At 34.3% G+C, this 12,681-nt stretch overlaps 1 protein-coding gene and 1 pseudogene across 1 annotated transcript in view; one reads left to right on the forward strand and one right to left on the reverse strand.

The window, feature by feature from the left end:
- Nucleotides 1-12,668, forward strand: part of BBS7 (Bardet-Biedl syndrome 7) — a 39,294-nt gene extending 26,626 nt beyond the window's left edge. The window contains exons 13-19 of the mRNA XM_045552331.1: nucleotides 3,017-3,082; nucleotides 4,273-4,412; nucleotides 6,407-6,568; nucleotides 9,815-9,924; nucleotides 10,031-10,134; nucleotides 10,265-10,388; nucleotides 12,220-12,668. Of these exons, the coding sequence (XP_045408287.1) occupies nucleotides 3,017-3,082; nucleotides 4,273-4,412; nucleotides 6,407-6,568; nucleotides 9,815-9,924; nucleotides 10,031-10,134; nucleotides 10,265-10,388; nucleotides 12,220-12,353 (840 nt within the window). The 3' untranslated portion in view covers nucleotides 12,354-12,668. The remainder of the gene's footprint in view (nucleotides 1-3,016; nucleotides 3,083-4,272; nucleotides 4,413-6,406; nucleotides 6,569-9,814; nucleotides 9,925-10,030; nucleotides 10,135-10,264; nucleotides 10,389-12,219) is intronic.
- On the reverse strand, nucleotides 1,610-2,600 carry LOC123638602 (annotated as a pseudogene).
- Nucleotides 12,669-12,681: the final 13 nt, after the last annotated feature.

Raw genomic sequence — 12,681 nt, forward strand, 5'->3', positions numbered from 1 at the left:
AAACATCAAGTTAACATAAACTTAAAATCTTTGATTCCTAAGTTACTATGAAAAATTAACCTCTTTTAATTATATCACTGCAGGATTCTTTGAAATGAGTTATTTTATACTAATTTAAAGCTTATTTTCTAGGATAATGGCTTTTAAAAAAAACTCATTATGGAGATTTCAAATATACACAAAAGTAGAAAGACTAGTGTAATAACCTCCATGTACCTATCAGTAATTTTCACTATATGGCCAGTCTTATTTTATGCCCTTTAACTTCTCTTTCCCCACTCTCAAACATAATCCCAGACATATTATTTAATTTATCATTTCATCCCTAAATACTTGAGTACTAACATTTTTATTTTTAAAATTTTTAAATATTTATTTATTTATTTATTTATTTTTGAGACAGGGTCTTGCTCTGTTGCTGAGGCTAGAGTGTAGTGGCATCATCATAGCTCACTGCAGTCTCAAACCCTGGGCTCAAGTGATCCTCATGGCTCCACTTCCCTAGTAGCTGGGACTATAGGCACGTGCTACCATGGCCAGCTAACTTTTTTATTTTTTGTAGAGATAGAGTCTCACCATGTTGCCCAGGCTAATATCAGACTCCTGGCCTCAAGCAATCCTCCTGCCTCACCTTCCCAAAGTGCTAGGATTACTGGTGTGAGCTACTGCACCCAGGCTTATTTATTTTCAAATTTTTATTTTTATTTATTTATTTTTTTAGAGACCGGATCTCACTCTGGTGCCTAAGCTGGAGTGCAGTGGTACAGTCTTAGGTCACTGCAGCCTCAAACTCCTGGGCTCAGGTGATCTTCCTCTCTTGGCCTCCTGAGTTGCTGGAACTACAGGCATGCACCACTGTATCTGGCTGATTTAAAAAAATTTTTTTTGTAGAGACAGGGTTTTAATATGTTGCCCAAGGCTGGTTTCAAACTTCTGGCCTCAAGCAATCTTCCTGCCTCGGACTCCCAAAGTGCTGGGATTACAGGTGTGAGCCACCATGCCCAGCCAGCATTTGTTTTTAATCACATGAGTATATTTACTTTTTTTTTTTACTTTTTAATTATGGGTACATAATAGTTGTATATCTTTATAGGGTACATGTGATGTTTTGATAGAGGCATATAAGGTGAATTAATCAAATCAGGATAATTGGGGTATCCATCACCTCAGGCGTTTAACATTTCTTTCTGTTGTATATTTACTTTTTTTAAAATTATTTAAGACCTTTATTAACAGGTACTTGCGGTTTGATGACTTTTTTGAAAAAATCAAGTTGTAAACTTTTATTATAAATTAAAAATGAAGTTCTTAAAAATCTCAGCTTGACCAGATATGAAACAATTTAAAAACTTTTAAAGGCATATTGAGAAAATCGGGCTCTTTTAAAAAACGTTTGTTATTACAAAATGATGTCTTTAGGTAAAAATAATAAAAACCTCATGCTGCATAGATAATACATCTAGTTCTAGTTATCTGGTCAACGGGCAAAAAGCAAGCACTTAAGGTCTTCATCTCCAATCTGTTGTTCATTTCTTATTGCTGGAATTTCATATTCATTTCTTCTGGTTGGATGACTAAACCAGACATGGTAGAGATGTTAAGCCGGCATTTACTCAGCCCTGCCATGCTCAGCCTCAGGAACAGACGAATTCTCAGCTGGTGGATAGGCTGCTTTTGTCTCTTTGCCATCTTGTGGTTTAGTGTTTTCTGGGCGTCTGCATCAGTAATTGAAGTTGCAGCGGTACCGACATTGAGGTGGCTGCTGACCTTGGGCCTCATCTCCTTGATTCTCTTTATCCTCTTCATTGCCATCCTCTCTGGGCTGTCTTTGGCGAGTAGGGCCCCTGCAGAATCGTGGTCTATGACCCCATACATATTCTGTCTTACTGGTGGTCTACCTTGTTCTGCAACCTGGTTGTCAGCACCCTCCATTGCTTCTCCCTACACAGGAGGGTTGGAATACTGTGGTCGATGCCCATAGGGTCTCCGCATGTAGTAAGGCGGGAACCTTCGCCTGCGATAGGGCCGGCGTTGTTGGGCCTGGCCTTCAGGAGCACTTTCCGATCCCTCATTCTTTTCCCCACTCTCACTCTTCTGGTAATTCTGCTGGTAATTGCGTGGAGGACCCCTGCGACATGGATAGCGTCTGTAATGGTTACGGTCTGTTGAGTATTTACTGCCTTGAACTGGAATTCCACCAGGGCCTGTAGCATTTGCTGCCTCCGCACCCTTTCCTCCTTCAACAGCATCAAAGTCCACAGTCTCGCCATCTCCTACACTGCAAAGGTACTTCCTGGGGTTGTTATTCTTTGTGGCAGTCTGGTGTACAAATACATCTATCTTGGTGTCATTCCTGTTGATAAAACCATATCCGTTTCTTACATTGAACCGTTGTACCCCCCCCAAACCTTCCTTGTGTTAATCTTGTGCCAGCTGGCAGGCGCCGCCAATGTGAGGCTGCCTGGAAGGCTGCTGGGGCCACCGCTCCATGCACCGCTGCCCGTGGTGCTGCCATGCTTGGTGTCTGAAGCGCTGAAGGCGGGGGCGGCGGGTGGCTGCTGGGTCTCGGCCTCGCTGCTCATGGTTGCGGTGATGGTGACTGGGGCCAGAGATTCAACAACAAACATTAATGTACATGCCTTTATAATATAAACATTTGGTGTTTGTATTGTCAGATTTTAGAACTCTTAATGTTTAAAATGTTATTGTAGAGACCCAAGATGAAAAGAACATGAGCTGTAGAGTCTTAAAAATAATGAATTTGAACAACAATTTCATCACTTACTAGCTTTGGGGAAATTAACCCCTGATAAGCTCAGTTTCTTAGTCTGTTAAAACTTACTTAGTAAAACAGTGTGGATAGGTTGTTCATAGGAATAAGTGAGAACATGTTCGAAAAGCACTTAGCACTAATTATAGGTACTCAAGTAAATGGTAATTATTATTATTATTGATGCTGTTTTTGTTATGTAAAAACATAGATTCATTCTTTTCCTCAATTTTGAATTCTTCCCAGTCAAATGACAACTTTCTTCTCGCCACTTATCGGTGCCAGGCAAATACCACTAGGCTGGAACTCAAGGTAAAAATGCTAGAAGTTACCTAATATTTGAATTTTTCCCCAACTTTGTATGTTTTACAACATATTGTATTATATTATTTCTTTGTATTGAATTTCTCCCTGAAACCAATTATTTTGGAGTAATGACTTTTGAATGACCAGTTAAGTTTCTATATTATTATAGTATTCAGTTACCTTCTCTAAAATTATTGATCTTAAAGTTTCTTCTTACTGGAAATTTTTTTCCTTATTTTTTATTATGGAAAGTTTCAAACATATGTAAAAGTAATGGATTCCTATGTATTTATCACCTAGCTTCAGCAATGATGAACTCATGGCAATTTTGTTTATATGTCTCTTACTGCCCCAAATTACTTTGAAGCAAACACAAGATATTTATGATTTAATTTGTAAATATTTTAGTATGTATGTCTGAAAGAGTACTTGTACTCTTTTTTTTAACATAACTACAACACTATTATACCTAAGAAAAATTAAAAAGAATTCCTTAATATTATGAAATATTTAGTGTGCAGATTCCACTGATTTTTGTTGTTACTGATGGTTTGATCCAGTCATCATCCAAATAACTAAAGTATCTGGGCATTCGCCCTATATTTTCCTACTATCTATTATAGATTTTGCTGTTTGTACTCCAGCAATGTCATTTATTACCTTCTATTCTAGAGAAAACCTTTTAAAGTTTTCTTTAGCAATTTAATAACATAATCATTTTTATAATTAAATATTGAACATAGCACACAAATCTATTTTAGTCAGTAGATTTTTATATTAACAATAGTTATATGCTATAATGATCTCATTTCTGAGAAAAAGAAGTGTTTCATATAAGTTTTAGTTATTTTGAAAACTTACTTAACAAAATATCTGATTTTAGCCATTTTTATATGAATCTTACAAAATATTAATATATAAGGTGATGGGGTAGTATGTGAGAATATATGTCTTGGAATGGTGTAATGGTGGAGATAACTTATAGATTAATTAATTTTGCTATTGACTACCAAAAATCTTTTTAATTTTCCTTTACTCTAGTGGGAAAATGTAGTTGTTTAAATGAATGTTATAATATCCTTCAAAATAGTATAGAAGAGAATAAGGCATAAATACTTGATAACTTCTGTTTAACATTTTAAAAATATGTTTATGTTGCTAAACATTCTTTTCTTTCCTCTTTAATGTTGAATCAGATTCGCTCAATTGAAGGCCAGTATGGCACACTTCAAGCATATGTGACTCCAAGAATTCAGCCCAAAACCTGTCAGGTCCGCCAGTACCACATCAAACCTCTTTCACTCCATCAAAGAACTCACTCTATTGATCATGACAGGTAGGACAAAAGAAAGAGCAGTTTATTTTTAGGATATTACACAATTCAGATAAACCTGATTTATATTTTTATAGTATAAATTCTGGTAGTTCTTTCTATATCCTAAAAATGAAATAAATATTTTAAATGGTATGGATTTAGTATTTCTAATACATATAAGATTCTTTGTCTTATTTTAGAAACTGGTTTGAGTTGGTATTTCCTATCTTTCTCATATATTACCATTCTGAGATCATTATAAGAGTAGTAGTTTTCTCTCAAACACCTATTGTGAGCAAATACTGTTTAGGTTAGATCTAAGAGTAGTTGTCTGTGAATAGGACCTCATTGTATTAGCCTCAAGTATCGTATTTCCTTTCTCTTTCTCCTCACGGAATAGTGGTAGAACCATTGGTTGTTATAGTCCCTTTTATTTCTGACTTTCATTCCAACTTAAGCATCCTTCTGTTTGTAGTTTTTTGGGACTAGAGAACATGGGCTTAAATGAAAGAGAAGGGAAAGAGATGAACAGTTATTGATTACTTTCTTTGTGCTATGTATTGTGCTAGGTGTTTATGTATTATCATTTAATTCTTATACCAGTTCGTACAGTAATATCTCCTTTTCACAAGTGAGAAACGGAGGCTTAGGAAAGCAAGTAACTTGCTAATAAAAGGACCAAAGGTATGAATTGAGGCCAAGGCCCATGTTCTTTCTATTGCAGCTTGTCATTTTAAAGATATATAATTTACATAAGATGTAAGGGGGAATATTCCTAACTAAGATTTCTGAAAAACATTAAAGAGAATAGATTCTTTTTGGGGTATCTTGCTGCTTAAAAGTCAAAGTTGGCATTAATGGAGGCAGCATGGTGTGCTTTACAGAACAACAAACTGAGACTCAAGAGACTTGGATTATAATCTGTTCCTATGTGACTTTACGGAAATAATTTCTCTGGATTTTATTTTTTTCATCTGTAAATGAGAGGATTGGTCTGGATGATCTTAAAAGTTCTTCTAGCTTTTAGATTTCTTTTTTTTTTTTTTTAATTTTTATTTATTTAAGACACAGGGTCTTGCTCTGTTGCCCAGGCTGAAGTGCAGTGGTGCAATAATAGCTTACTGCAGGTTTGAACTCCTGGGTTCAAGTGATCCTCCTGCCTCAGGCTCCCAAATAGGTAGGACTAGGACTATAGGCTTGTGCCACCACACCCAGCTAATTTTTTTATTTTTTGTAGAGACAAGGTCTGACTATGTGCCCAGGCTAGTCTCAAACTCCTGGGCTCAAGTGATCCTCCTCCCTCAGCCTCCCAAATGCTGGGATTATAGGCATGAGCCACCATGCCTGGCCAAGATTTCTTAATTCTGTATCCTATTAAAGTTCTTCAGAACTTTTCATTCCATAAACTTTGTATTTTCTTAACTCTTTAAAATTATCCATTTGATTTATTTTAAATTTATTTATTTTACAACCTTTTATAAGATAGAAAGTATGATCCCATATCTCTGTAAGATAGAAGGTATTACTCTCTAACTTGCCTAGTGACACACACCCAGTAAATAATGAAGCAAGGTTTTAAATCCATGCCTATCTTACCCAAAAGCCCAATTCTTTGCCTTCACATTGTACTGATCCTTTTATTACGGAGATTCTTGTGTAAGTATATTTAGTTGTTTATATGTTATAAATACTAGATGAACTTTTAAAAAAAAATCTACCTGAGTAAACTGAATTTTATTTGAAAAGCCTGTTATAATGAAAAAAAGCTATTTACATATATCACTTGACTGAATATTAAGACACCTAGCACAAGTGCAGGTATAGACAAGTGTTTAAATTTTTTTTTCAGGAAATTGGAATGTTCATTTATTTGATGTGTCAGATTAATCTGAGAAAATTAAGTGGGTTCTTATGTTTGTTTAGCTACAGTTGCAGAATTCTGCTTATTAATGCATACATATAATACTTCCACATATTCTCACACACAAATGTGTACCTCTATCATTACATTACAGACCCATGAATACACTGACTCTAACAGGCCAGTTCAGTTTTGCTGAAGTTCACTCCTGGGTGGTTTTTTGCCTGCCTGAAGTTCCTGAAAAACCTCCGGTAAAATGTGTGACATTTTACTTTCAGAACACCTTCCTGGATACACAACTTGAAAGTATCTACAGGTAAATCAAACTTATTACTGGTTCATAAGTGTTGTTTTATATAAATGTAGCTTCTAAGTTTTCATGTGTTCTAAGGCAGGAATAATTTGCAAATAATATGATTGGAAACCTATACCGTTCAAGAGAATCTATTGAAAAACAAGTAGAATTAATAAGTTTAGAAAAGTGATTGAGTAAAGATGAATATGCAAAGATCAATACCTTTCCTAAATTCCCAACAATAACGTTAGAAAATAAATTGCTTAAAAAACCTTTTCAGAGTAGCAATAATAACAAAGTAGCCACATAAAATCTGTAAGAATAGTCTTAATTTGAAATACATAGAATTTACGTAAAGAAAACTATAAAATTTTATGGACATAAAAGGTTAAATGGAGTAATCAGTAGTCATCAAAATGAAGCTGTTATAAAAGATTGTAAAAGATCAGTGCTACCCCAAATGATTTGAATATTCTAATTCCAATAAAAATTCCAGTTGAATTTCTTTATGCAAAAATATAAGATAGCTTAGAACATACAGGCTTATCGAAACTATCATGTTACAATGTGGAGGTCATTGTATCTTTTATACTCTTTCAAGCTTCTAATTGCCTTCACCTCCTGCTCCGCTGTCACTTCTCACTCATCTCTCTTAAGCTCCAATAATTTTTCTCAATTTCTTGATGCAGTGAAGGCTAAAAATTTCCTTCTCTTTTTTACCTATTTCTGAATGTCAAATGGCCTACTTCTTGGGCAAGGCTAGTATCTCTGCATCTGCTCTTTGAGCTTGGACCCTCTGGCTTCTTCACGGTCTTTGCATTTTCATTCTTACATCTGTAAGTTTGTTTTTATTTGTGTTTGTTTGCTTTGTGTTGTAGGGGAGAGAGCTTCTTATCCTCTCTTTGCCTGCTAAGGATTTTTTCCCTAAGCAGATAAATGAGGTATTCTCTTATACTTCCTGCTCCCTTGTTGAGACTTTATCATGATAAGTTCAAGAAACAGCAGTGAACACATAATTTTACCTTAGAATTTAGCCTTTTAGCATCAAGAAGTTGTTGGAAATCTAATTGGTTTTAACATCAGTTCTATGTAAGTGTTTCTCTGTACCCTCCAAGGAAGCTTATCTGTGTCTAAACCTGTAATAATTACTCCTGTTTTGAAGTACCACAGTGAACCTCACTCACTAATCCTAGCAGACAATTCAGCATGCTCCTAGCATATTATATACTTTTATAACAGCATACCTTTGCTCTTTACTATTCTGTGTCTTTAAAATTTTTTTCCTTAACAGTCAAAACTCTATTTCTCCTTCAAGGCCCAACTTAATAGTGACATTTTTAAAGCCTTGATTCTTTTCTCTTTTCCCATAGCATTTTATTCTTACCTGTCTTTTGTATTGTTATTTCCTTAAAGTATATAATAATTTTTATGTAGGCTTATCTCCCTAAGTTAGATTATATCCTCCTGGGCAGAGTCTATTTTTAATTATCTCTGTATGTATCCTCCAAGGACCTACCATATAGTTTTGCACACAGTAGATGCTCAACAAATGATTTTTGGGTCCCTGAATGAAATACATATATATGGAGGTAGTGTAGAAGCATGTGCTCTGGAGGCAGACATACTTAAGTTTAACTCTTGGCTTTGTGACTCACCAGCTATGTGACCTTAGCTGATTACTTAATTCTCTGAGCTTCAGTTTTCTTTTCTGAGGAATGGAAATACTAGCACTTCTTTGAATTGTGATGATTAAAAGAAGATAAACTAACCTGACACTGTGTAAGTGTTTACTAAATATCATTGTTAAGATTAAAGACTAATAAAAATGTCATGATTTCTAAAACATAATTAGGATCAAAATAGTAGGGGTGTATTATTCATCTTTCTAGAAAAAAATGATTAGCATTTGTCCACATCTAGTCAATATCAATGATTTGTGTGTGTGTGTGAGAAAACAAAATGAACAGGCAACACTAAATAAATGATAGAGGGTATATATTATTTAGGAAACTTGGTCATCATAAAAAGGGAGAAAACAGGCTTAATCAAATAAAAGGAATTTATTGGCTCACATAAAAGTATAGCAGTAATCTGCCTCAGGCACAACTGGATCAAATTAACTGATGTCATCAAGACTTTATCTCTTTCTGTTGCTCAGTTCTGCTTTTGTCTTTTCTTCACTTTACCATGTAGCCACCAGCAGTTTTTGGAATCTAGCCTCATAACTTTTCAGCTACCATAGAGCTTCTCTTTCCCACTAGTTCCAGTAACAGTTCCAGGATTTAGTAGTATTGTCAAGCTGTGAATCCCTGTAGTCAAAGGTATGGAATATACTACTAAATGCTTTCTCCGGAAGTCCCAAAAATGGATTGAGGCCACTGCCACTATACAGACTGAGAAGGGGGAGGCAGAGAGAGAGAAGGAATAATTCCCTAAAGAAAAATAAGGGCCCTGTGGCCATAAGCTGTGGCAATGGATGCTGGCACGTAAAAACAGCAGATGCCACTCTTTCGGGTTTGATATCAGATTTCTTTTAAGAATGAAACATAGGCCAGGTGTGGTGGCTCACACCTATAATCAATCCTAGCATGTTGGGAGGCTGAGGCGGGAGGATCATTTGAGGCCAGGAGTTTGAGACAAGCCTGGGCAACATAGTTTGAGACCAGCCTGGGCAAGAAATAGAAAAAGTTATCCAGGCATGGCAGTGTGCACCGTAGTCCCAGTTACTTGGGAGGTTGAGACAGGAAGATCACTTGAGCCCAGGAGGTTGAAACAGGAAGATCACTTGAGCCCAGGAGTTTGAGGTTGCTATGAGTGAGTTGCACTGCATTCCAGCCTGGGCGACAGAGCAAAACCTTTAGAGAATGCAGCATATAGTCATGCTGTAATTTGTGTTATTACATCAAAGAAAAACATACTGTGTATAAGTAAGCAATTCCAAATATATTTTATATATAAGAGGTTAGCTATTGGAAATATTAGTAAAAATGAAAAAAGTTGTTTTAAATGAAGTGCTTACATAAATTGTCATATCTTTAGGAGGCATATATCTAGCATATTTTGTTTAGTTTTACGAGTATGTTGAGAAGCTGAATTCATATAGTGAAGGATTACATATTTAAATATGCTTCATATTAATGATATATGTATACAGAGAACTCTAAAATCAAATGAAATCTAAACACTAATATACTTAGAAATAAAATATGTATTTACTGGCCCACTTCCTTCTACAGCTCTTCTTTTAAAAATATATTAATTTTATAGAAAAGGAGAAGGAGTTTTTAAATCTGACAACATTTCTACTATATCCATCCTAAAAGATGTGCTTTCTAAAGAAGCTACAAAAAGGAAAATTAACCTCAACATAACATACGGTAAAAATAAAGAAAAATTAATTATTCTTTCTGATTTTCGTTGTTATTACCATAATGTTTGTGATCAAAGTGACTTACCTAATTGTGCCTGGCCAACTCCTTCTAGAGATAAATGAAGTATCAGTCAAACACACTTTAAAGCTAATCCACCCAAAGCTGGAATACCAGTTGCTTTTGGCTAAGAAAGTGCAGTTAATTGATGCTTTAAAAGTAAGTATATGTGTTGTGGACTCATGATCATTATTTTAAGTAATGGAATTTTAAAAATTATGAATACTTTCGTATTACACTGGATTGAATTTTGAATATTAAAGTGCTTCTCATTTTACTTTTAAATAAGGAATTGCAGGTTCATGAGGGAAATACAGACTTTCTGATACCAGAATATCGCAGTATTCTAGAAGAGGCAGATCATCTGCAGGAAGAATACAAAAAGCAACCTGCACATCTTGAAAGACTCTATGGTTAGTGGACTGTTCTAGAGTACCATGTCATATTTCTTTTGAACTGCCTATTTTCCCAAGGATCATGTGAGAGAAGCTGGGCAGAAAGAGACAAAGATTACAGCAGTCATGAACCAATGACAACTAGTTTATTGCACAGAATATTTCTGTATTTTGTCAAGCTAGTTTAATATTTTTACTTGATAAAATACAAATAAAAAGAAGTAAAACAAGTGCACTGTGATGAATTTGTATATTATGAAGAAACCTGGTATAAAATGAATATAACCTAGGAAGCATTAGAATATAGACTATATTTCACACAAATAATTTTTAGGTTTTGTTGCTATTGTGAAATATAAAAATGTGAAATTTAATTTTTATATTTCACACATATAAATTATATATAATCTTTATATTTTTAGGCAAAATTTAATTAGGGATATATAGTATATGTGATGAGTAATTTATAGTTCAAAACTCACTTTGTTGGTGAGAGGTTTTTCACAAATTGTATTAAAAGAAAGAATGAAGGAGTTCAGGGGAGAGAGAGGGAGGAAGAAAGGAATGAACAGCTTAAGAAAAACAATTTTGTTAGCAATCTTTACGTAAGACCTAATGTGTATAGCATTCTATTTATACTATCTTCATAATCAAGTGGGATTTTTAATCCTCATAAGAGGTCTGCAAGGTAGATGGTGTTGTCTTCATTTTTCATATTCTTTAACTGAAATCTGAGACTAAAGAAGTTGTTGTCACATAGCTGATTAGTGGCAAAGCCTGCATTAGAGTCTTCTCACCCCAAAATGTATGCTTTTTACACTATGCTGAGTCTTCCATAGTCACTACAGAGTCAATTGATCCTTAAGCCTGCTGCTGAATTTCTTATTACATACCTAGGGGCTTACTTACAAACTGTAACAATATCTAATATCTTAATGTTTACTATATGGCAAGCCCATGATCTCTTTTATTCTTGTAACAACTTAAGAGATCAGTGGTGTAGATCCATTAACTCTTACCACTGGATTCCAAAATCCAGAAAGCTTTGAAAACTGAAGCTTTTTTCAAAAATCATTTGGCAGCAAAATCTTGACTTAATTTGAACTAATTTAATGACAAAACCTGACTTAGCCTTAAGTGAGGTGATTTATAATCTTTTTTTATTTAATGTAGTGTAGATATTCATCATATATTTTATTGCAGAAATATTACTGTTTTTTGTTTTTGGATGCTGCCATTCAGTCCCTTTGGGTTAATACCATATGTAGTATATTCCTTTTATTATCTTACAAAAATATGGAAAATTCTGAAATACATTTGGATCAAGGGATTTGGATAAAGTGTTGACAGCTTGAATTATTCCCATTGTATATATGAGAAAACTCAAAGGTGAAATAATTTGCCCAGGTCCTTTAACCCAGGACTGTTTGCCTTCAAGATAAATCCAAAGAATGGTCAAGATATGGGTGGAGTATTTTGATTCATAGAAAACTGTTAAGAATAGAATCTAACTACATTATGTCAAAATAGTCTGCTTGGTGGGAAAAATAAACCACTTGTAATGGTGTTATATATACTGACAGCATTTCAGAAATGGACAGCAGTTGATTGTGTGAATTAATAGCTTGTAACCAGTTGTTAAGACGGTTATTAGTCAAATGATTTATATCTTGAAACTTGCTTTAAAATCTCCCCAAAATGACTATTTTTAAAAAACATCAACGCTTTTAAGTTTGTGTGTGTTAAATAGTAGAATTACAGATGCTTAAAATAGATTATCAAGCAAATGAAATACTGTGTCATTAAATAGAACTAATCAATGACAAGAAATTAACATTTTTCTTTATAGGCATGATTACAGATCTTTTCATAGATAAGTTTAAGTTCAAAGGCACCAATGTAAAATCAAAAGTACCTCTTCTGCTGGAGATTCTGGACAGTTATGACCAAAATGCATTGATTGCTTTCTTTGATGCAGCATGAAATATAAACAAGGTAAAGTCCCAAAGAAATGATCTTTTTAAATGAAAAATGTTAGAACAGAATTACTAGCTAACTGTATATACTTTTATTTCAAATGCTTTTTAATATAATCTAGAAATATTTGAGATATGACTTTTTTAGTAATGCTTCTATTTCTTGGGACAAATGGAACTTTCTAGAACCAACGAGGAATTTTATTTTTAAAACACAAGTAGAATGGTTATAAGTAGGATTGTAATGAATTTTTGGCAAGTAGCTGTTTTTATTTTTTAATTGAGAAATAACATTTGGAAAATAAAAATACATTCAAATGTTTTACAGTGTAAAC

The sequence above is a fragment of the Lemur catta genome, chromosome 5, assembly GCF_020740605.2.
Source record: "Lemur catta isolate mLemCat1 chromosome 5, mLemCat1.pri, whole genome shotgun sequence".
In the NCBI taxonomy this organism is placed as follows: Eukaryota; Metazoa; Chordata; class Mammalia; order Primates; family Lemuridae; genus Lemur; species Lemur catta.